The 25,235-nt window shown below is 39.4% G+C and overlaps 1 protein-coding gene across 9 annotated transcripts in view; it reads left to right on the top strand.

The window, feature by feature from the left end:
* The window catches only part of neo1a (neogenin 1a), a 303,823-nt gene that overhangs the window by 259,745 nt on the left and 18,843 nt on the right, over positions 1 to 25,235 (top strand). For 7 of the 9 annotated variants that reach the window (XM_057834057.1, XM_057834073.1, XM_057834013.1 and 4 more), the window contains exons 13-18: positions 4,105 to 4,249; positions 13,286 to 13,396; positions 13,566 to 13,760; positions 14,224 to 14,319; positions 17,932 to 18,164; positions 23,744 to 23,882. In XM_057834057.1, the coding sequence (XP_057690040.1) occupies positions 4,105 to 4,249; positions 13,286 to 13,396; positions 13,566 to 13,760; positions 14,224 to 14,319; positions 17,932 to 18,164; positions 23,744 to 23,882 (919 nt within the window). The remainder of the gene's footprint in view (positions 1 to 4,104; positions 4,250 to 13,285; positions 13,397 to 13,565; positions 13,761 to 14,223; positions 14,320 to 17,931; positions 18,165 to 23,743; positions 23,883 to 25,235) is intronic. The other 2 variants (XM_057834030.1, XM_057834082.1) reach the window with 1 other exon arrangement.

Below are 25,235 nucleotides of genomic sequence, written 5' to 3'. Positions count from 1 at the left end.
ATCACATTAAATAATGACATGTCAAATAGACAAATACAACTGAAAGAACAAAAATATTTTGGGGAATATTCTAATGTATGGCCTTTCTGTGATTACTTCATTGACAAAATTATTCAACCCCTTAGGTATGTATAAGTTTAGTACTTGGTACAACATCCTTTGCAACAACCATTCCTCATGGGGAAAGGCCTCCAGTTCATTAACATTTTTGGGCTAGCGTGCTGCAACTGCCTTCTTCAAGTACCACCAGAGATTTTCAATGGGATTTAAGTCTGATGATTGCGATGGCCACTCCAGAATCTTCCTGCACTTCTTTTGCAACCAAGATGTGGTAGATGTTGAGGTATGCTTAGGATCATTGTTGGAAGGTCCAACCTCACCCAAGCCTGAGCTTTGTCAATTATTGCATGACATTTGCATCTAAGATCTCCTGGTATTGAATTGAATTCATAATATGTTGCACACGCTGAAGATTCCCTGTACCTGAAGAAGCAAAACAACCCCAGACCATGACTGACCCCCCACCGAGCTTCACAGTAGATAGGGTGTTCTTTTCTTTATAGGCATCATTCTTTCTCCTCCACACGTACCGTTGATCCATTGGCCCAAAAAGTTCCAGTTTGGTCTCATCACTCCAGAGAACAGTATCCCAAAACCTTTGTGTCCACATGGTTTTTGGCATACTTCTTGTGCTTTGTGGAATCAGCAGGGGGGTGCACCTGTGAGTTCTTGCATGGAAGGCATCATTTCGTAGTGTGCGTCTTACTGTCTGGGATGAAACCTGAATACCTTCCTATGACATGTCCTGTCGTAGTTCCTCAGCTGTCACCCGGGGTTTTTTCTTCACCTTTGGCTTCAGGTATCACACAGCAGTTGCAGACAATAACCTCTTTCTACTACGCCAGTTGAATAATTTTATCAATGAGGTAATAACAGAAAGGCCATTAATTGGAATACAATGGTACCTCGACATCCGATCGCTTTGATACACAATCTTTTTGACATCCGACATAAAATTTGACTCGCCATTTGTTTCTACATTTGATGACATTTTCGAAACACGACGATCTACGACAGCGCCGCAGTTTCGTTGGTTTCCCGCAAGGCGGATGCACGGCAGATTTTCTTGTGAAAAAACAAGTTAAAAGGATTGTGGTAACATCGCCAAAAAAATTGCCAGCTTTGGCAGGTTTCTAATCCTTTTTATTCCTTCAACGTGTGCAACACAACATGCCTACAGTCCCACACAGCTGAACAAAGTAAGCAAAGTGAAAGTAAAAAGTCCCATCTCACTCTGTCACTAAGTCAGCAACGCGATGCGTTCAGGTACACCACGCAAACACATTTGGCACATTAGAACCCGATTTGTTACATTATTACAGGAATTATTATTATTATTACTATCATTATATTATCATTCAATTTTTTATTCACAATGTATTTGTTTTGCTCTATGTAATTGCTATTTGCAATAGTACCAGCAGTATTTATTAAGGATTTAGTTGAGGTTTTCTGGCTGTGGAACGAATGAATGGAATTATAATGTATTCTTATGCCCGACATGCCACTATTTCCACATACAGACTAGGTCCTTGAACCAATTAACTTCGTATGTAGGGGTGCCACTGTATTCCCGAAAAATATTTTCGTTATTTCAAGTGTATTTGTCTATTTGACATGTAATTATTTGACGTTGCTTATAAACAAGATGAAAAATGAATGTCAAACTTCCAAAAACACGTATCCACTGTGGGGGTTCAATAATTTTGAACACAACTGTACTATATTTTCAAGACAAGCAGTAGAGAATTCAGATGTTGTGAAATGAAATGCTATTATTTGATATTACGGTACTTGATATCTTTTGTGATGACACATCCAACGGTGACACTGTCATTTTTACCTTAACCGAGGAATTTTACGATTAAAATAAATTCTGAAACATTAAAATCCTCAAAACATTCACGACAAAAATCATCCAATGAATAGTTTCTTAGAATGCATTTTCACTCTTCGACCCAGTTATCTCTTTCTCGCTGTCAAGAAATGAGAGACAGTTTATTTTTCTGAGGTATGAATAAAAGACTTGCTCGTACAGTTCTCCGAATAGGAAGCAAGGGGGCTTCCTTTAAACCGTTTGTCACTGACACTTAAAAGAAAATCAAACATTGTACAGTATATTTCAACATCAAATTTTCATTGATATTATAATAGCTATAAACTTTCAAACAGCAACTAGCACACAGAGAAGCAGTATACAAAAGAGCATACTATAATATCCACAATCATGTATTCGCTCTACTCTGTTACAATGTCTTTTACTGGAGCTTAGTTAGGGACCTTCTTTGCATCTTCTTGCTTTTAATTACACTGCATCACATCCATTAAACCGCACTGCTGCAGCAAGTTAGAGCCCAACATGGTACTAAAGGTACACAACTATATTCAGACTTGATTTTATGCTGTAAACACCCTTAAAGGCAATTACTAAAGAATCCACGTACTGCATAGGGTTGTGATCGATGACCCTCGATATAGCGGGGGTTGACTTCATAGAATTTTAATTTCAATTAGATTCCTTAGAGATTACACATTTTGTGGTTTGAATGTTTAACATAGCATAACTGAGAAAATATACCATTGTCTGTCCAAACATTTCGCCGTAAAATCGTATAAAAAAGGCTGCTTTGAATGTTTTCCAACTTTTGCTTTAGCAGGATGTTTTTTCTCTCTCTCCCTCTCATTGATTCTCCAGCTATATTTAGTTAAACAGCTCACAAGTCTTGTAATAACGCTTTGTGTCGGAGTCTTTTAACAATATTTGTTAAATCAGATTTATTACAGTTGAGCACACTGTTGCTCTTGTGTCACACTGCTGATTCGATAGGCTGCTGAGGCAACTGCAAGCTTCACAGCAGGCTCTTGATGAAAACAGAAAGCTGCCCTAGACGGCCTCGCTTTTTATCCGCAATTGTACATCTTTAAAAAGAAGACTGCAGGCCTATTTATTGTACGCTTCAAATAGAATAAGCGACGGTTTTTCTAAGTTTTCCACTAATTATATACGAGACATCACGTGTGTATCGAGAGCCTTGAAGCAGAGGAGAGGATACAAAAGGTGCATGCTCCGACTGCAAATGTTGAAGGATGCAGGCCTTTCGCTGGTCAGTGCTGCTCAAAGGCTGAGTGAGAGAGAACTGTCAAAGCAATGCGGGAAAAGAAACTGTTCAATAATCCTATCACACAGTAGCAGCTTGAGAGGGAACTGACCACCCATGTTGAGGGAGAGTCAGCTGAGAGTTGAGCGCTAGAAAACAACGACTGCTGCTGCAAATGTTAGGAGGAACATGAAGTCATGTGGCAGAAAAGATGAGAATTCTCACGTTTTTTTATGGGCGGAAACGAGCCCAATTCAACTGTAAAACAAATAACTGGTGTTCTTCTGTTTCCAAACATTGTTAAAATTCCTCCGTCTTCGTATGTTTTGCAGTCAGTCTCTTTGACTCTGAATGTGATTAGTCAAAAATGTTTATTTTAATTTTACGAGGCACTTGCGCTTTATCTAATTTGCTGTCAGTAGTATTGGAAAAATTGATGTCACAGGTTTCGTATTCTCAGTTTGGTCACATTTTCTCCTCACTTACTTCCCTGTGACTTTCTTAAGAGTCAATTCAACTTTGTTTCAAGTGAGAAGAATGGACAAATGCAACTGGCATGAGGAGCGGCTGATCATGCAAAATGAATAATTCACTGAGCGCAATTCAATTTGTGCCTTTTCCCCAATGGGGCCAGGTCGCAGAATGTGTGTGACCTGTTCATGCATTCAGTCTTTTGTGCATCAGTGTGACAGTGGGGAAGCATTAATTAACTTCTTGCTCAAGCTGAGCTACCCCCCACCTATCGCTTAAACACACACACAGAACTCCGGATGCATGAATCCCAGTGTGCAGTGTGGTGCTGCAAGCAAAATTCCCACATTGGCTTTAGCTACAACATAACATGTAAAGAAAATACTGTAAATAATGTGGTGTCTGTTCATTTCACTGAAGTAGGGAACAGAGCTCTTCACTTTTGCATTTCTCGACTCACATTTATCCTCCACAGAGCATCATGCTTCGGTGGCAGCCCCCGCCCTTAAATTCCCAGAATGGAGAAATCACTGGATACAAGATCCGATACCGCAAAGGATCACGGAGAAGTGAGGCAGCTGACACCACCGGGGGGACCCAGCTTTCCAAGCTTATTGATGGTAATAAAGACTGATTGGTTTGGGAACGGTCTTTGAAGTAATAAACCCACTCTGCTGTATTATAGCTTTTAGATCTTGAACGGCAAAATCTTAGCAGATCTGTTGCTGGAGGCTTGTTGACCTTTGATTAGTCATGGATTTCAATTTTTCCCAAAGGAAATATTAAGAAAATGATTACATTCTAGGGTCAAAATTTCACAGTCATGAAACCTTCATTATAGTGGTGAGGTGAGCAATATGGGAAAATTCTCTATTACCATATGGGCTATTTATATCATGATAGATCATGATCGTGTAATGCCTCTGTATGATGTATGTTTTAATCATTTGATGGAAAAAAATAATACATACTATGACAGCGTTCTCTCTCACTTTTTTCATACTTATTTGCCACATTTATAAAACAAGTGCAACATGTAGACAATATTACTCAAATATTATGTAAAGCTAGTGAAATCCTCCCCCCCACAAAAAAGAAAATGTAAACCAAACATTTTGAAAAAACACTCATTGCATTTTGTTAATACAGTAACACAAGCGCTTTCATATAATTTTCATAAAGAATAAGCCATAGAATTCTCAACAGGGTTGACCTGTTTGACTTCAACATGACTTGATGGCGCCATACAGCCAAATATTCACCATGAAGCTTTGAGCCATGTGCAAATCTATAGGCTACAAAGCTTAATTGCTTCAAAAAGCTTTAATTGACTTTCACTACATTTTTCTAGCTTTCCATGCTGCTTAAAAAATCCAAATGACTTCCGAACCTTTCATTTGAGGTGACGCACGCTGTAAATTTCATCTGTGTTGCAGTCCAGTGTATTACAGGTTTGTGCCTCATGCCTACCAGCATGCTTTGCGGCACTACAAATCTAATTAACGTTCAAAGTTCACGTTCTGTGATTGTTTCTTCAGTTACTTTTCCAGTTCAGTGTCGTTTTTAGCAGCCATTTTAATTTTCGTCTAAGTCTTAGTCTTTTGGATGAAAAGACGTATTAATATTAGTCATATTTTAGTCATTTCAAAATGTGTTTGTCTTCGTCTAGTTTTAGTTGACAATTCTCAAAATGTTTTCCTCTATAAACTTCAAAGGTTTTAGTCCATGAATAAATAAATAAATAGTGCTGTCAGATTGATCGCGGTAACGCGTGGTATTAATGTTTTTTAATTAATCACGTTAAAATATTTGACGCAATTCACGTATGTACGGAAAGACACATTCATGCGTTGCTTCCAACAGTGTACAATGACGTTGTTTTAGCACACTGAGAGCGAAAAGGCAGAAAAATGCGAGTGGACACAGGCGTTCATTGGACCGCTTCTTTTATTGGCTTAAGCTTTGGCAACTCTTTCTCAACAAATATAAGTATTGTGGCGAACGACATGGGGAAGAATGACAGGAGATGATCTTTTTCTTAACACGCTTAATTGAACACAACGCAGATCATACTGGACACCATTTGAAGCCACCACTGATAGTCATGGTTGCCCAACTTACCATCATGCATTTGGGCGGGACAGTTAAGTCGCTGCAGCATCATTTATTGAAAGCACAACAAAAATAATATTCCTATCTGTCACAGGAGACGATGTTTTTCTTAACACGCTTAATTAAACACAAGGCAGAACATAATGTATACCATTTGCAGCCACCGCTGACAGTCATGTTTGCCCAACTTCCCATCATGCATTTGGGCGAAACAGTTAAGTCGCTACAGTATCATTTAGTGAAAGCACAACAAAAATAATATTCCTATCTCTCAAAAAAAATAACATTCACAAAAAGAAAAGCGCTCAATACAAGGAGAACTGGCATTCCCAATCAAAATAGCAATGCAAAATACACATAAAACTTACTCAGACTTTGCCTTGGCTAGACCTCTAATTAATTTAAAACTCGCCATTGACACCTTATGGTGTATTTCAAATACTATCTTACACAGTTAAAGACACTGTGGAAGAACAGCAGGGAGCCCGATGTGACGTCACCGCTAAGCGACGTCAACAATGGTGAGCTACTAGTTTATTTTTTTATTGAAAATTTTACAAATGTTATTAGAATGACAACATTAAGAGGGGTTTTAATATAAAATTACTATAACTTGTACTCAAATTTATCTTTTAAGAATTACAAGTCTTTCTATCCGTGGATCCCTTTAACAGAAAGAATGTTAATAATGTTAAGTGGAAGTGGATCTTGTGGATTTATTGTTATAGTAAACAAATACAGTACTTATGTACAATATGTTTATGTCCGTCTAGTGTCTTATCTTTCCATTCCAACAATAATTTACAGAAAAATATGGCATATTTTAGACATGGTTTGAATTGCAATTATAATTGATTTTTAAGCTGTGGTTAACTCAATTAAAAATTGTAATCGTTTGACAGCCCTATAAATAAATAAAAGGTTTTCCACAATTTCGAATGAACTTGACAAGCACATAACTAGTCTATAAGGACATCACCATTTTCATGATGGTAATATACACTCAGCAAGAAAACAGCCCATCATTTGCAATTAATTAAACTCGACTGGACGCCACGAACTGTATGTAAAATGTTTTCAAAGAGTTTAAGAAGACACTGAGTCACCGCGCTAAATGGTAATGCTAACGCAAATGCTATGCTAACGCTACAAGTTAGTTTAGTGTGATGATCACTCAGAACAGACCTTTAAAGGCTAAAGCAACATGGCATATCTAGCCAAGAAAAGAAAGCAAAACTTTCCAAACAGCACCTGACACATACTGTATGTTTCACAAAATAAGCCTGGAATGGGAACAGGCTTTAGAATGTGTGTGTGACACGACCAAACACTGCTAAATGCGTTCTAACTATACATAGAATAAGAAAATATCACACATTGTGAATTTATGACAGAAACTATGGTGAATTTTCATGTCGTCAGACGACAACTGGCATCCATCTCGTTATGTTTAGTCCCCCAAGACACATTTTCAGCATGTCATCGTGACATCATTGTCATGAAAAAATTGTTCGTTGACGAAATATTTTCGTTATCATTGACGAAAACAACACTGTTCCAGTTTTTTCATTACTTGCTATTTATACTGTTTAGTTTGTTGTTATGTGATCATTTTAGTTTCATTTTAAAACCATGCATTTGAATGACATTTGATCTAATGACTCTGCCATTTTTTCACATTCCCTGTTATGACGTGAATGTAAGAATATGCATTCTTATACAACACAGTGACAACCGATAAAAATTGATATACCATTACTCTTCTAGTAAGCACTCTTGTTTAGAGACATCTAGTCGTCACTTTAATCTTAGCTGAAACTGTGTTCAACTATGACCAAAAAGTGCACTTTCTACCTAACATATCACAACGGAATTTAATCCTCGTGACGAAATGTCATTTTATATCGTTTCAACAATATACGGTATATCGTCATATTGTACCTCACTACTTCATTAACTCTATAGACCATGTTAACATAGCATTTTACTACAATAAGTAACATGAAATAATGAAATTTACGTGACGGGATGTGAAGGTACTTTAAGTCAGATCAACGCAGTACCCCCAATTTAATAACACTCTTCATTGTATTAAAAAAAAAAAAAAGTGATCAGCTGTTACTCATGAAATAAGATAACACCTTGACAGACAATTTACCGTGTGCAATGAAAATCAAATTTTCGTTTTCAACATGGATCCCCTTCAACACAGTCATTTTATTTAATGACCTTTTGGAATATTGAACTGTAAAAAAAAAAAACAGAACCTGCAGTATGCATCCTGGAAAGCTGTCTATATACAGAACTCCAGTTAAGGTTTGTCTTGAGCAATACAGTATGTATGCATGACAGCAGTCAAAACCTAACTGGTACAACTGAACTATGAGAACTGCTTGCAATCATCTACAGCAGAGGTCACGGAACCGCGGACCTCGGTCCGGTTTCGGACGCCCAAGCCGTCTGGACCGGATCTCAAGCTGTCCGGACTAATACACGTTGCAACAACAAAAATCTTTTTTTTGTCTGCGGGTTTGCGGAGTGGAGGCGGGCAACAAACAAAAACCTTAGCGGTGACGCGCGTGAGCCAGCCAATGGGAGTGAAGCATTTGAAAGTTATTTTTAGAACAGCATGTCTCACACTCGCTTTCCAGACTCCGCGGAGTGACAGCCAAAAACTGAGCCGAATGAAGTCGGAGGAAGAGGCGAAAAGGTACGGCAAATGGCGTGCTCAAAACTACGCAAGATTGATGCAGAAAACAGAGTGTTTAAGGAAGAGTGGACCAACACATTTTTGTTCATTTTACCTGGCGGCAGCACAAGACCACTATGCCTCATCTGAGACTGCTTCAGAGACGGTAGCGCTGGTAAAAGCAGCAATTTGAAAAGGCACTGTGAGACGAAGCACGCAGCTTTTTTTGCAAAGTTTCCCTAGGAACTCTGCCATCCGTTCTCAAAAAATAGCGGAATTAAGGGCTCAATATGATCGCACCTCAAGGCTCATGGTTCATTAATCACTGCACAGCAACGCGCAAATTAATTCTCCCTCAGAATAGCGTGGATATTGGGTCAAAACAAAAAGTCTTTCAGTAACGCACCGATTGTCAAAGATTGTATGAGTGTAGTTGCTGAAACTTTGTTGATGGAAAGCAAAAAGAAGAGGTCTGTCAAAAAATAAAGCAAATCCCCCTGTCAGCATCCACAATTAAAAAAAAAAAATCTTGAACATGCTCTTATGTTGCTATTTAATGATTCAATTAGAGCACTTTTTTAGTTTTAGGCACCTTTTATATTTTATTTACATTTTTGAATGTTGTAATTATCAACATGACCACGTAAAAATACGTTTGTATTTGGAAAAAAAGAAGCATTAAAAATATTTCCGGACCCGAGATTGTTGTAGTTTTTTCATTTCGGACCCAGAGGATTTTTAGTTAATGACCCCTGATCTACAGAATATTGATTGAGGAAAAAACTGGCCATTGATCAAATTACTTTTACCCCTTTCCCACTGGCCAAAAAAACCATGTCAACCCACTAATAATCGGCTTTTGTTGGCAGTGGGAAAGGTGCAGCGACCCGTGTCAATCAACCCGCCAAGCGACCCGCGTTAAAATCACCTCGGCTCTGATCGTCATGCAGTGTGAAAGCAAAACCCCGGGTCAACAGTCAACACTCTAATCTACGTGTTGACGTAGGCTCTTACGTGATGCGTCATAACGCCAAAATTCACATTGCGAATTGTTCGTCCATTATTTGTAGTTGTTTTTCTGTAAATAAAGTTAAAAAATAAATAAATTAAAAAAATTCACGTTGCCTACGTTGCCTAAAGACAAGCAGAGTGTTGATCCTTTGCTGCATTTCGACCAGTTTGAGGGCAGTAAAAAGCATGACAACAGAGAACACAAACGGAAAGGAGGCTTCCATGTTCCTCTGCATTGTTTACTTCCTTGAACTGAAGGAATTTGGTCGCAGTTGTCGACGCGCATCTTAGCGTGGTGACGTCACGTAACCTTACGCACGGGGGAGGAGGGGTAAGGTTAGACGGGTGGAAAAAAAAAAGACACGGCTTTTTTTTTTTTTTTTGTCAATGGGAAAGGTGCCAAATGCCAATTGTTAGTGGGTTGAATCGGCTTGGAAAAAACGCGCGTTGACCCACTAGTTTCAGTGGGAAAGGGGCATTTCAGTCAACTGGCCTAATTGGCACATAATGTTGCAGTCGCATCACTGTTTGTGCAGTGGTACAGTCCCCTCACTCTAGCACAGGCAGGATAGATTCAATTCCAGTCCAATAATGGTGAGCATCTGAGTGCAAATGGTGGTCTGTTCAGGGTGTGGTCATCTTTTTGCCTGATGTGAACGTAAATAAGCTAAGGAATCCCACGACCCTGACGAGGATAATCAGGTTTTAAAATACATAGATCATAGACTTCACCATCAGTTGACCGGGCTCGGGGCCGATCCGTAGGGGGCCTATTTTCAAAAACTTAAAATTCTAATATTTTCCAAACCAAAGCTGCTAGCGACCTAAAACCAAAACAGGAACCTTCCTTGGGCATATACAGTGGGGAGAACAAGTATTTGATACACAATGGGAAAACCCATTGGCAGTGTATCAAATACTTGTTCTCCCCACTGTACCTATAAGTCTCCATGAGCAGCGACATAAAAAAATTCAAAGTCGTTCCCTAATAAAACCCCGATTATTTTTTTTTCTATACAAGTATAAGAACACATGGCTATGCTAGATGCACAAAAATCACCAAATGCAGAGATAATCACCTATATTTTCAGGCTCAATAGCAATATTTAACATATCAGTTAAGTTTTTGCCCAAAATAGCAACTCAATTTTTTTTTTAATTTAGTGCAAGTTTTCAACAGCTAATAAATCACTCAGTTTTCACATCAGAAACTTAAATACTTGAGGAAAGCATGCAGAATTAGCTTAATTTTACTCAACAAAAGCAAAATTTGCATTTTTCTATATACTATTACAACTTATTTAGGTTGAATTCCGATGTTACTATTGCCTCAGCACAGAGGCATGTCTTGCCGGCTATCTGGCTCTCATCGTTTTTAGATTGAAATGTTACATACAATAAAACACGTAAAAGGCTATTTTTTGTATGGACGCAGAAATGTCTAAATTACAGTACTACTATTTTGCCAAGAAACGGGTAGTTGGCCGAAAATTCTCTGATCATTTGAATGTAAACTTACGCGACTGTGTATAGATACAACATGGCGGCACTCACAAAATAAAGAGCTTTTTAAGTTGAAAATTCTTGTAAATAAATGCGTACATCCCTCAATATCTATAGACATGAACATTAAATAGTCTAGATTATTGGTTAAAAGCAAAAAAAAAAACGGGCAGTTGTCATTCAGTTTACATAAATATTTTGAGCCAAAATTATGCTAATGTGTAAATCTAACGTGGCGTCCATCACAAAACAAAGACCTTTTTAAGTTGAAAATTCCTGTAAATAAATGCGTACATCCCTGAACTTCTATAGATATGAACATATAACAGTCTAAATTCTTGGTTAAAAGCAACAAACAAAAAAAAGCAGGCAGTTATAATTCATTTAACGTTAGTTACGCTAATTTTTTTCCATACATTTTTGTCCACAACATTTTAAATTGCATGCATGGGGCTATTTTATATAATAATTACCTTAAATCATCGACCAAATCACTCTTGAAACACTCCTGCCTGCTTTTATGCAGTAAAACTCATATTTTTCCACCTAAATCTAGTGTTTGATCACAGCGTGTGCTTGAGTTTATCACTGTGAAAGCCAAATGCTGTACTTGGGTCGCACCCCAACAAGAAGGCGTGGCGCAATGTTTGTGGGAGCTGTCTTGTCAACTGATTGTGAAGTTGCCTGGCACGGCCAGACTGTTCTCCCTGTATTTTTCAAAGACTGTCAGAATAGTCTGGACCCAGCCCATTAACGGCCTCTCGAGCAAGAACAAAATCAACCGTCCAATCAGATTCGTTTATTTGCGTGAGGTGTTCTTAACGAGCAACGTCACTCTTCCGCGTCGGAAGTTGTCTCCACAACAACACAGATGGCGAACAGGAGAGCCGAGAATATGTTCCAATTCACTGTAAAATCAATTTTAAATGACCAAAAACACATCGATACAAGTCATTGACAACAGTCTGTCTCGCGCTAGCTATGTTGAATAAACTCAGCTCTACTTGTATGTTTACTTCCGCGCACAAGTCCCTCGTCGCTTTACTAACGTCACGTCCGCCCGTCGCTGATTGGTCCACTCCGCTGTCTGTTTGCTGTGGCTTGCTCCGCCCTGGAAATTTTATCCGCTGAATGGTGGCCAGACTCAATAGCTGGAACAGCGGTGAGTCTGGTGTACCAGGCTAATGGTGAAGTCTATGGATAGATGTTGTTGATGCTAGCCTTGCCCAACGAGTTATCACAAACCTTGACGGAACATCACATCATTTTTTTGCCTATTTTGCTCAATGTGCCCATTTCTCTGGAAAGAAACCACATGAGTTAAGCAATTGCAACAAATGTTACAGGACTCTTGGTGACATGCATACTTGGTGGACTTCATTAATGAGCAGAGCACAGGCACTGTGCAGACTGTTCTTTATGCCTGATCTGGTGTTGTCATTCACCTTTAGGGCCTTATCATTGAATTATTTTTTGACTTTGGGGCATGTGGACTTGCTTGGCCAAAATGTTGCTTGGAGGTCCTAAGGCTTAAAAATAGGGACTGTTGACTGAGTGGCCAAGTGTTTGGTTTATTTTATTAGAGCGAGAATCTTATCTTAACTTGTCTCAGTGGGTTTGTGGTGGTGGTGGTGTTACAAACCCCCGCAGCCATAACCAAAATCAATTGGTGATTAATATTAGATGTTGGCTCAGCAACTTTCAAGTGGCTTGACCGCCCGCTGTGCACTGCATCAAAGAGAATATGCACTTAAAAGTTGATTCAATCCTTTTTCAAACATTCTGGAGGCATAAAACAGAGGGATGTTTGTTGGTTCAAATTAATTTAGAAGACATAGCCTCAAAGGCACAGTTTGGCAAACTTTAGAAGCTAGCCCAAGGGTGGCCTAGAATAGTCGGCACGTGGTGTAAGTGCCAACTACAAGAGCAGAATGGTGGGAACACATAGGAAAAATGTACAATTATTTTTTTCTTTCCATTTTTAGCATATGAAAGTCGAAACAGATCATATGTTAGTAGGCACTCATGAATACCAATGCTGGCACCCAGTAGTGACACAGGATCCAGACTTTTCAAACTCCTTAGATTTTTTTTTTTTTTTTTTTTTAACTTCCATCAAGCTTTTTTTAAGGCACACTTTCTCAAGTGCTGCATATTTGTACCTATCAAAACAGTCTAAACCCATGTGGAGATGTCAATTTTCATTGCTGTGATGTTTTTGAGAGGGGAATACCATGGTGAGGCAGGCTTAGAAATGCTCACTTCAGATCCTTCAGAGGTTTTTGTGCATATTTTAAAAAGTCACTAAGTCACTAAAAATATCACTTTTCTTCTGGTGCAGGTCTCGAGCGTGGGACAGAATATTCCTTCCGGGTAGCTGCCATAACCGTGAACGGCACGGGCCCAGCCACTGACTGGACTACAGCAGAGACATTTGAAAGTGACCTGGATGGTAATATTTACTGCTTTACTTGTAGATATCCAGGTGCTAAGCACCGCCCTCTAGCGGTCAGGAGAAATGAAATAGAACCCTAGTTACAAAAGTAACTCTCGTTTCATACACTCTTACCCTGGACTTGCCTTATGTAACATTTTTTTTCCACATCAACTTCACTCACCAGAATCTCGGGTCCCAGACCAGCCCAGCTCTCTACATGTCCGTCCGCTGGTCAACAGCATAGTGGTGAGCTGGACGCCACCAGAGAACCAGGATATTGTCGTACGTGGCTACAGTATTGGCTACGGCATTGGCAGCCCTCATGCTCAGACCATCAAAGTAGATTACAAGCAGCGCTACTACACTATTGAAAACCTTGGTAAGAGAAAGTCATTCATCAAGAATTACAAATGATGAGATATCATGTAATTGAAAAATTAATTTAGTTTTTAACTAAGCAGTATTGTCTTATCAGACAGGTATAAAGACCTGTTCAAAGACTGTAGCCCTGCAGTAAAAGTGTGCATTTGCAAATGCTAATGCTAAGTTTAAAAGTCACCAAATGAATGATGGTCAATTTTGACGTAATTTTAAGATCAATATTTTTCAATTCATATAAAGTTATGTCAAGCCGCAAAGAAAAAAGCATTGGCTACTCGAGAAATTTGATCACATATTTTAAGCCTTCATCACAGTCGCAGAAAGATGAATTATTTTATTCAGATGCTCTCTCGGGCGACTATCGCCGCGATTAGTTGAAGTTCTCTACAGTTTCCGCTTGTTTAAGTGGCTGCATCAGTTTATGTTGCTGCACTCCATCTCTGCATCTCTTTCTGGTTCAGACCCCAGCTCCCATTATGTGATCACACTCAAGGCCTTCAACAACGTTGGTGAAGGGATTCCTGTATATGAGAGCGCCATCACAAGGCCACAGTCAGGTAGGAATATTGATCTCAGAAACAACCGCCAGTCTGTCACTCGATATTTACAGTATATTCAAAGCTTTGTTGTCAAGTAATATTTTTTTTTCTAGTCAAAGCAAGGCACCAGGTCTACTCTACTTGTGAAATATCTTAAAATGTTTTATTTGTTCACCAAACTAACATTATTGAAAATTTCAATAATAACAATGAACACCGTGTCAATCAAAATGTTATGTTAAACAAGAATTCTTGTGACAGCATACCAATTTTGTCTCAATAAATTGTAACTGTCCACCTAATGTTGTAGCCAATAGGTGTACAGTGCCTTGCAAAAGTATTCGGCCCCCTTGAATCTTGCAACCTTTCGCCACATTTCAGGCTTCAAACATAAAGATATGAAATTTAATTTTTTTGTCAAGAATCAACAACAAGTGGGACACAATCGTGAAGTGGAACAACATTTATTGGATAATTTAAACTTTTTTAACAAATAAAAAACTGAAAAGTGGGGCGTGCAATATTATTCGGCCCCTTTACTTTCAGTGCAGCAAAGTCACTCCAGAAGTTCAGTGAGGATCTCTGAATGATCCAATGTTGTCCTAAATGACCGATGATGATAAATAGAATCCAAATGTGTGTAATCAAGTCTCTGTATAAATGCACCTGCTCTGTGATAGTCTCAGGGTTCTGTTTAAAGTGCAGAGAGCATTATGAAAACCAAGGAACACACCAGGCAGGTCCGAGATACTGTTGTGGAGAAGTTTAAAGCCGGATTTGGATACAAAAAGATTTCCCAAGCTTTAAACATCTCAAGGAGCACTGTGCAAGCCATCATATTGAAATGGAAGGAGCATCAGACCACTGCAAATCTACCAATACCCGGCCGTCCTTCCAAACTTTCTTCTCAAACAAGGAGAAAACTGATCAGAGATGCAGCCAAGAGGCCCATGATCACTCTGGATGAACTGCAGAGATCTACAGCTGAGGTGGGAGAGTCTGTCCATAGGACAACAATCAGTCGTACACTGCACAAATCTGGCCTTTATGGAAGAGTGGCAAGAAGAAAGCCATTTCTCAAAGATATCCATAAAAAGTCTCGTTTAAAGTTTGCCACAAGCCACCTGGGAGACACACCAAACATGTGGAAGAAGGTGCTCTGGTCAGATGAAACCAAAATTGAACTTTTTGGCCACAATGCAAAACGATATGTTTGGCGTAAAAGCAACACAGCTCATCACCCTGAACACACCATCCCCACTGTCAAACATGGTGGTGGCAGCATCATGGTTTGGGCCTGCTTTTCTTCAGCAGGGACAGAGAAGATGGTTAAAATTGACGGGAAGATGGATGCAGCCAAATACAGGAACATTCTGGAAGAAAACCTGTTGGTATCTGCACAAGACCTGAGACTGGGACGGAGATTTATCTTCCAACAGGACAATGATCCAAAACATAAAGCCAAATCTACAATGGAATGGTTCAAAAATAAACGTATCCAGGTGTTAGAATGGCCAAATCAAAGTCCAGACCTGAATCCAATCGAGAATCTGTGGAAAGAGCTGAAGACTGCTGTTCACAAACACTCTCCATCCAACCTCACTGAGCTCAAGCTGTTTTGCAAGGAAGAATGGGCAAGAATGTCAGTCTCTCGATGTGCAAAACTGATAGAAACATACCCCAAGCGACTTGCAGCTGTAATTGGAGCAAAAGGTGGCGCTTCAAAGGATTAACGCAAGGGGGCCGAATAATATTGCACGCCCCACTTTTCAGTTTTTTATTTGTTAAAAAAGTTTAAATTATCCAATAAATTTTGTTCCACTTCACGATTTTGTCCCACTTGTTGTTGATTCTTGACAAAAAATTAAAATTTTATATCTTTATGTTTGAAGCCTGAAATGTGGCGAAAGGTTGCAAGGTTCAAGGGGGCCGAATACTTTTGCAAGGCACTGTAACTATAATTCAAAATGTGATGGAATAAGTCCATGCTCCAAATCAACAAAGAGGGCTTCTCTTTTATCAAGTATTGGACTAAAAAGAGGCTGTGTGAGGGTGAGTGTATGGGCCAGAAATAACAAAGCTTAGCTCGACTTGTCTCAATGGTTTGAAGAATTCCACTGCCCCTAGCCATGACAATAGACAAGGTCGTTATAATGTACAGTACAACTCAATTAATGACGAAAACACCAGTCCTAATTGGAGGTTCTCCTTAAATGATCTTCAAGTGTGAAAATTTCTCGTGCGGGTCTATAAAAGCAGACTTCATACACACTTTGTCACTGTATGACGACAAGTTGCTCGGGATCCCCGGGGCGTCACAGGGGGGAGTCTGCCCCCACCCCTCTTTCAAATCTAGACTCGCAGCTCCCTGCTCTGCCTTGATGGCGCCACTTTGTCTCCTCCCTGGCTCTGTTGCAATATTGAGAGGGCGGGATGCTAGATGACATGAATCACGTCGGTATGCTTTGAGGTGGGGAGGGTGGCAGTCTAAGTGCACACCCGCACAAGCCTCTCTGTAAGTTTCAGTGCTCCTCCTCACATCCTCGTAGACACGCACAGAGTTGCTCACACCCGGACCCCCTGTTGTGACTTTGGCAACCCTTCGTCAGATCCAAACGTTTCCTCTCAAAGCAGAACCAAAAACCTTCCACCATCGTCTGCTGCTGCCTCCTCGGGGGCGCGTTTCTTTTCCTGCCAGTTTGTTCAAGTCAGGATTAAAAAGACAAGCTGACCTACATAGTACTCATACTTTGGAAACACGTGAAACTGTGGAAAAACTTGCTGAACTTGGGTTGAGAGAGTGTAGCATCAATTTTAACCTTATGATTTATCTTGAGTGAAAAGCGAGGAATGTTGGTTAGAAATGAGTGATGTTGCCCTCTTCATTGCAGTAATCCTTTTTCAAATACTGGGGACTTTGTTTTCCCAGAGTTGAGTTAGAAAAACACACACACACTCAGACACACACACATCTTCTGCATTTCACTCAAAAGCCTGAAAACTCTTCATAACTGTATGAATGCTTGTACAAAGAACTGCGACTAGGGAATGGAGTCATGCAGGGCGAGGAGCAACAAGTGGGTAGAGAGAGGCATCGCAGATGACAGGCCAAGGCTTATTCTTTTATCACTTAACGGAGTGAAGACCCTGAACAAGTCAAACAGATGGTCCAAGAGAGGGGGGCGCCCATTAAGTTTAAAAAAAAAAAAAATACTCCCATATATATGACTTTTTTGCTTAAAAGTATTTCTTACAATGTTTCTCAGTCATTGCAAAGGAAGTACAACAAACAATTCTGTCTGTTTAGAGCATCTCTTCTTTTCCCTCACAGTTCTGTAGTACTAGTATTGATACAACACAGCAACTCTTAAACATCTGTAGATTTATCTGATTTTAGAGGTTAGTGTTCTAACAGTCTTTTCTCTTTTTCCTCACCATTCCCAATCCCATGTTTGTTTGTGCTTGTGTTTGGATTCACCCTCTGTTCTTTCTTTTAACCCAATAACCTTATTTCCCGCCTGTTCGTCCTACCCCGCATCCTGCCTTATTGTGCCATGATCATTTCTTTGTGTTTTAATTTGCTCATTTTAATTTGTGTACCTGCATGCGGGCTTACTGCCTGATGGGCAGACCCCATAGACCCTGATGTTGACCTGTACGAACTCTTCCATGCTCCATACACCCCAGTACCAGATCCCACTCCTATGATGCCACCTGTGGGTGTTCAGGCGTCTGTGCTGAGCCACGACACCATCAAGGTGACCTGGGCGGACAACTCGCTGCCCAAGAACCAAAAGATCACCGATAACCGCTACTACACAGTGCGATGGAAGACCAACATTCCTGCCAACACTAAAATGAAGGTAGGTGCAAAAAGTCTAAATCATACTGTGACCTGAAAAGTTGTGGGCACACTCAGGGTGTCCAAACTTTTGCAGGCCACCGTACATATTGATATTATTGTGCACAATTGCATCATTGGATGCATGATTGGATGATGTAAATTTTTGCTCTGATTTTGCTACTAAAACAACTGATGTGGCATTCTGAAGCCAGCCCAAATCTTTATTTGAGGTTGATCAATGTATAGAAGCCACATCTCTGATGTCTGACTGAGAAGCAAATGTATGAAGAAGCATTTTAACAACGGTTATACCACATAACGTCACTCAGAACTCTTCCTTTCTGTCTACAATCACTACCATTATATAAAGCTAACTGTCGTCCGTGCCATTTCAGCATAATTGCAACTCCCTCATTGACTTCGCCATCAAGCTAAATCTCACACATTTGTGTTATATGTTATTTGGGCTTTGTATAATAATGCACAAACCACAAACGACTGTCATTGAGCTGTCACGCAGCGTTGCGGGACACCCCGCTGACACGCGGTGAGTCATGCAACACAGTAGCTGGGTTCCTGTCGCCTACAATTCCGCCAAGGGCCCGCTGAATTTCTAGCGTTACGTCCGGGGGTATCATTAAATGGGTTACAACTGCTACAGGCTCTGTCACCAAAATGCATCTTACGTCAGGTTACTGTATGTTTTATGTAATGTAGGCTTTGTGTCATAGTGAATAAAGTAGTCATGGCTAGAGGCGTGCAAAATTTCCGATTCTTAGATTATTCGCGATTCGTAGAAGATTCGAGAACGATTCACAAACATCCAAATTCTGATTATTCAATAATACGAGGTAAAGCGGAACTAAAACACAGTCAGCGCGGTCTTTGGGAAGCAATGACGAACGGACCAAGAGTAAATATCATGTTCAACTCATGCCGCTAGATTTACAGAAAAAAAATAATAACAGCCGGCTGACAGCCGCTACAAACAACGCCCAGTTGCTAGTTGCTACAAACATACGGCCGCATGATGCTATGGTAGATATTACATATATATAGAACTAGATGCGAGATGACAGATGACGGCGGCGTTAGAACATGTATAGAAAACTAGATGCAAAATGACAGACTTGCCGGCGTTAGTAAACAGCCGCCATTTTAAAGCATTAGACTTCTCTGGAAGGCTCTGTTGTAGCGAACCTAATTAACTGTTTTTTCTAAAATACTCCTAAATCGGCAAAATCTTGACTTGAATCCATCTTTAAATGATGAAACAGTTTTAAAACTTTCACATGTCAAAAGTAGACTGAAGGGATATTATGAATAACGGGAGCATTTTTAACAACTTTAACGGTTGATTCACAATCAAAGTATAACACCATTTACCATTTACATTAAATTTATTGAAGGTAGTTTAAAGCTGCTGATACAGAATGAATCCTTGATTATTTTATTTACTGTTTTGAACTGTTAACTTGATACTGAAATAGTAGAAGTTTGGTTTAGCCTGAGAGGATTTTTGAACAATTTTGGAATTAAATGTACGGAACATTAAAAGCATGGGGCATCAATAATCGATTTATAATCGAATTGTAGCCTCTGAATCATAATCGAATCGTTAAGTGCCCAAAGATTCCCACCTCTAGTCATGGCTGCAAGCAGCAACAAGTCATGACAGTGGTGCATCAAACTGCACAAGCCAACAGTAGGTATGTTCCAGTTGGCTACCCTTCCGCCAACCTTTACTTGGAGAGGTACGAAAAATGTTGCCCTAAGACACGACGTTGCAGTTGGCTCCACGGTAGACGGGAGCACAACGGCTGAGACTGATGTTCAGCCTTGAGCATTCGAGGTGTAGTGCCAACAATATGGAGTAGAGGAAGATGCTTCTGACACCGAGTGCGCCTTTAAAAATCTTCGGTTGTATGGTAGATGAATTGTGAAACATAGCAAACAAGCTACTCGTGGACAGCCATGGACCTGGTTTACTGAAAAGCAGTTCATACTTGAAGGGGCGTGGTTACAGCACAGTCAAGAGACATGCCTACAGCATCTGACACATGACAGAGCAGCTTTATTTTTCATCATTTTGAAGCCTTGTTATTAGGGTTGTTCCGATCATGTTTTTTTGCTCCCGATCCGATCGTTTTAGTTTGAGTATCTGCCGATCCCGATATTTCCCGATCCGATTGCTTTTTTTTGCTCCCGATTCAATTCCAATCATTCCCAATAATTTTTCCCGATCATATACATTTTGGCAGTGCATTATGAAAAAAATGAATAAAACTCGGACGAATATATACATTCAACATACAGTACATACTGTAAGTACTGTATTTGTTTATTATGACAATAAATCCTCAAGATGGCATTTACATTATTAACATTCTTTCTGTGAGAGGGATCCACGGATAGAAAGACTTGTGACTTTGTATATTGTGACTAAAAATTGCCATCTAGTGTATTTGTTGAGCTTTCAGTAAATAATACTGTAGCCATGCCCAAATGCATGATGGGAAGTGGAACCATGACTGTGCGTAGTGCTACAAATTTATATATCTTCTCCGCGTTGGGAAATAACATAAGGTGTAAAGAAAAAGATCAATTGCTACCTTGCTTCCCCACATTGCTTCCCATGATATTTCTAATCGTAGAGAGAGGGATTGTAAGGCTTTAGCCAATTAAAAAAAGGCTCCAAAGGCTGCCAAAATTCACTCTACTCATTTTACGCTGCCTTTTATCTCTCTATATAGGTAAAACGGCACCATTACAGATTGAGCGGGACAATGCGTGAGTGTGTCGTGCAGTGCATGCATTAATTGCGTTAAATATTTTAACGTGATCTTTTTTTTTTTTTTTTTTCAATTAATTACCTCACAGTCTTGATCTCCTTAAACCTCCTCTCACTTTTTTAGAGAATTTGATGACTAAAGACATTCTTAGGAGAGGGGCTATCTCGATTTTGTACAAAATACTAATGTGTAATTCTCCTGAAAATTCAAAGGACAAAATGAGGGCATGGATTCATAACTTGGATAAGGGCATAACAGAAAGGGAATGGGCTAAGCTGTGTGTAAATGCTCAAACCATATGCATGAACGCACGGTTGACACTTATTCAATACAAGTGGATAATGAGAACATACATAACACCAACAGAACTAAACATATATAATAAAAATATTCCCGATACCTGCTTTAAATGTACAGGAGAAAAAGGTACCCTGTATCACTGTGTATGGCAATGTGGAAAAGTTAAGAAATTTTGGGATGAAGTAAGAAGCACGTTGGAGGGAATGATTTTAAAAGACATTCCATTTGGACCAAAGTTTTTTCTGTTGGGATTGTTTCCAGAAGAACACAATTTCAACAAACATGAACAGACACTTATCAATTTTGGTTTAATAATGGCAAAGAAATGCATTGCATTAGTATGGAAATCGGATCGTGGACCTTCTGCCAAACAATGGATCAATCAGATGTTGTCATTTATTCCTCTAGAACGCATGACATACATATTGAAGGGCAAACAACAGCTTTTTGAGGACTTGTGGACACCTTTTATGAATTATGTCAAAAAGATGAAATTGTCTTGAGGCTTACAGTATCATATTAGGGACTGTGATTTTGTGTTTATGGAGGTTAAATGGGGTGAAGCTGGAGTTTAATAATGGTAGAGGAACAACTTTTGTTTTTGTTTTTTTTTTGTTATTTTTTGTGGGTGTGTTCTCGGTGTGGTCTCTTTATGGTATTGTTTTGATGGTGTGAATTATTAATTTGAAAATCAATAAAAATATTGTGTGTGTGGGGGGGGGGGGGGGGGGGGGGAATAATTACCACCGTTATCGGGATAAATTTGATAGCCCTACCTTAAGCCTAAACTAAAGACCTTGGATGAGTGTAACATATTATGTCTGTAACATTAAATACAATAAGAAAACGATTTAATTAAAAAATATATATATATTTAAAAAAGGCATGACCGATATTTTTTTGCCGATTCCGATACTTTGAAAATGACGTGATCGGACCCCTTATTACATATAGTAAGCAATGTTTTTATTCGTTCAAATTTGGCATTCTTATTAAACAATCGTTTCCATGGCCTAATCAAATAATCTATTAATGTTGATGTCAGTTGCACAGTCCCTTTAAAAGTATACAGTCAAATAGGATGAGATTTTGTTGTTGAGACAGCTCTACTCTGGTAGTTGTATTTTGTTATTACGGCTCAAAATAAGTCAATCAATCAAATCAGTCAATGATTGTTAAGTGTGATTTGTACACTGTGACAGTGATTAAAGAGCGCCACAGGCTTCATTCAGGCCATGTCTACTCCTAGCAGGGTTTTTTAAAACCAAGGATCCTGCCCTAATACGTCGGGAAAAAATAATTACGCCCACACCAGCACGTTTGTAGAAAAAAAAGCTTCCACAGCCAAACACGTGCATTCGTTTTTTAAGTACATTTATAATAGTGGGCGAAAAATAATTGTCCATTATACCCCCATCCTTCGCATGTGTTCGTCAATATGAAGCACTGCAAGAGTTTGTAAATAAATGGAAGCAAAAAAGCACCTTTGTAATTTACTGCAAATGTCAACATTGGTCTTATGTGTGACGTATTGACAAAGTTTGTCGCAGTCAGTGATGTTTCAACTTTAGGCCAAGTCGTAGAAATTTGTCGTTCTTTTTGCCAAATACCCTGCTACGTGTAGACATGGCCTAAGTGTCAATCCAATTGACTAAATCCAATATATTGGCACATTTATAAACAAGGCCTTTTTTTAATGTGTAAAATACTCGATGTGCTCTCATTTCTGCTTCTACAGAACACTCTGTATCGACCTGTATATTGTGAAAATATGTATCTCACCATCTGCTGTTGTAGTCTTCACTTGAGCACAGGACACTAATTAATGTAGATATGTTTGTTTGAGAGCAGAGCAGAGAAATCCTTTGGAATATGAACTAGGTTGTTAGGGTGCGCTAGGAATAGGACCCCAAAGCAGACAAGGGATAATGTCAGTAATTTTATGCAAGGTTTATTGACAGAAGCGCGCATGAGGGTCACAGCATTGCACGTGCACGCTGGGTCGTAGCTGGCAAAAGTTGACGGACGTTCAATCGGGCGACGGTACAGCTCAGGAATCAGCCACAGGGAATCCTGGGACAGAACAAGAAGTCGGATTAACCGTGTGCGATACAATACGAGAACTACCTGAATGCTGGACATGACTGACGGGGATGCCGAAAGAGTTGGTGTGGCGACGAGCGGCAACAACGAACAGGCTTATGAAGGCGGCTAATTGTGATCACTCGCAGCTGTCGTCGTTCCACCGTCTGGCCTCCAGCCCTAACATAGACTTGAAAGTTATACATTAACAAAAAACTGTGAGCCTTGTAAAACATTGTCTCCCCCAACCCGACCCTGATTAAATGTTAAATGTGGGCAATGACATCAGAAACTGCTTAGGCAGGACCAATTTTGTCCATTTGTGGATCAGCGTATTTGAAATTCAAATCAAATCCTAGATCCATTATGCTTAATCCTATCTTGTGGTATCTTCTTACACTCCGTCTTTCTCTTTTGTTCGCAGATGGCCAACACCACTAGCCTGAACCATGTGGTGACAGGACTGAAGCCCAATACGCTGTACGAGTTCTCCGTTATGGTGACCAAAGGCCGACGCACCAGTACATGGAGCATGACAGCACAGGGAACCACGTTTGAAACCAGTATGAGCGCTCTATACATGCATCAAAATGTGACAAATTAATACATATAAACCCCTAGTGGTCTATATAGCCATTGATTATATCACTGTTGCATGAGAGCTCAAGATGATACAATGTTAGATATAGTTTTCCTTGTATTACATTGTTCCCCTACTGTTCGTCTTGGATGGGGACCAAGCACCAACGAGAATAGTGAAAATCTTAGAATGATTGATGCACCCATAAAATGTTTTATAATTGTCTATTGGATGTGAAGCATTACTTTTCTATCAGACAGAATAATGGACGGATTGAATCGCCTCCCTTCACTTTAACATTACAGTACACAACTGTACAGTAGCTGGTTGGTAACACAACACTTTAAAAAAAAATGCATTGGTTAGTAACACAACAATTTTTTAAAAAATGCATCAAATCAATACTTGTATTAAGCATCTTGAATAGTTAAGTTTGCAGAAGAACACTGTAATTTTTTGGGGATGTTTGTTTTCACGAGAACTGCCCGATATTATCCGGTAGCTGATAATATCCGCCGATGAAAGCATTTTAAAATGATATCAGATAATATCGACATCGTTTTTTTCATTATTGGTTTTGGGCCAATATGCTTGTTGCCTTCAAAGTGAATGTAGAAGCCTTCTGCCTTTTTACAAGGGCTGGTCACAGCTTAGGCAAGGCAAATTTATTTATATAGCACAATTCAACTCAAGGCTATTCAAAGTGCTTTACATCACATGAAGATCATAAAAATCACATTTAAATCAATACAACGTAAAAACCAAGACAATCAAAATAAGAAATAAAATTACACATAAAAATCGCATTTAATCACAAATAGAATAAAAATAAATAAAGATAAAACAAAAACTAATAATAATAATAATAATTGAAATCAGCAACGGAGATAAGCACAAGAGGAATAGAAAGCAAGTAGATTGAAATATATAGACAGTTATGGATATGCAGTGCTAAACAAAAGCGTTTTTAGCCCTGATTTAAAGGAGCTAACAGTTTGAGCATACTTCAGACGTTCAGGTAACTTTTTCCAGAGGTCAGGAGCATAATAACTAAATCCTGCCTCACCCTGCTTGGTTTCTTGTTCTTGGAACATGCAGGAGACCGGTTCCAGACGACCTTAGGGGTCTAGATGTCTCATAGGAATCTAACAAATCAAGCATATATTTTGGTCCAAGGCCATTAAGTGTTTTGTAAACGAGCAGGAGTATTTATAGTCTATCCTTTGACTCACTGGAAGCCAGTGTAGCGATTTCAAAACTGGTGTAATGTGGTCCAGCTTCCTTGTATTTTTGAGGACTCTGGCTGCAGCATTCTGTACTAGCTGCAGCTTCCAGT

This window comes from Corythoichthys intestinalis, chromosome 1 (assembly GCF_030265065.1).
Source record: "Corythoichthys intestinalis isolate RoL2023-P3 chromosome 1, ASM3026506v1, whole genome shotgun sequence".
NCBI classification, from domain to species: domain Eukaryota; kingdom Metazoa; phylum Chordata; class Actinopteri; order Syngnathiformes; family Syngnathidae; genus Corythoichthys; species Corythoichthys intestinalis.
The sequence above is the reverse complement of the archived record's forward strand: the minus strand, read 5'-3'. Positions and strand labels throughout refer to the sequence as shown.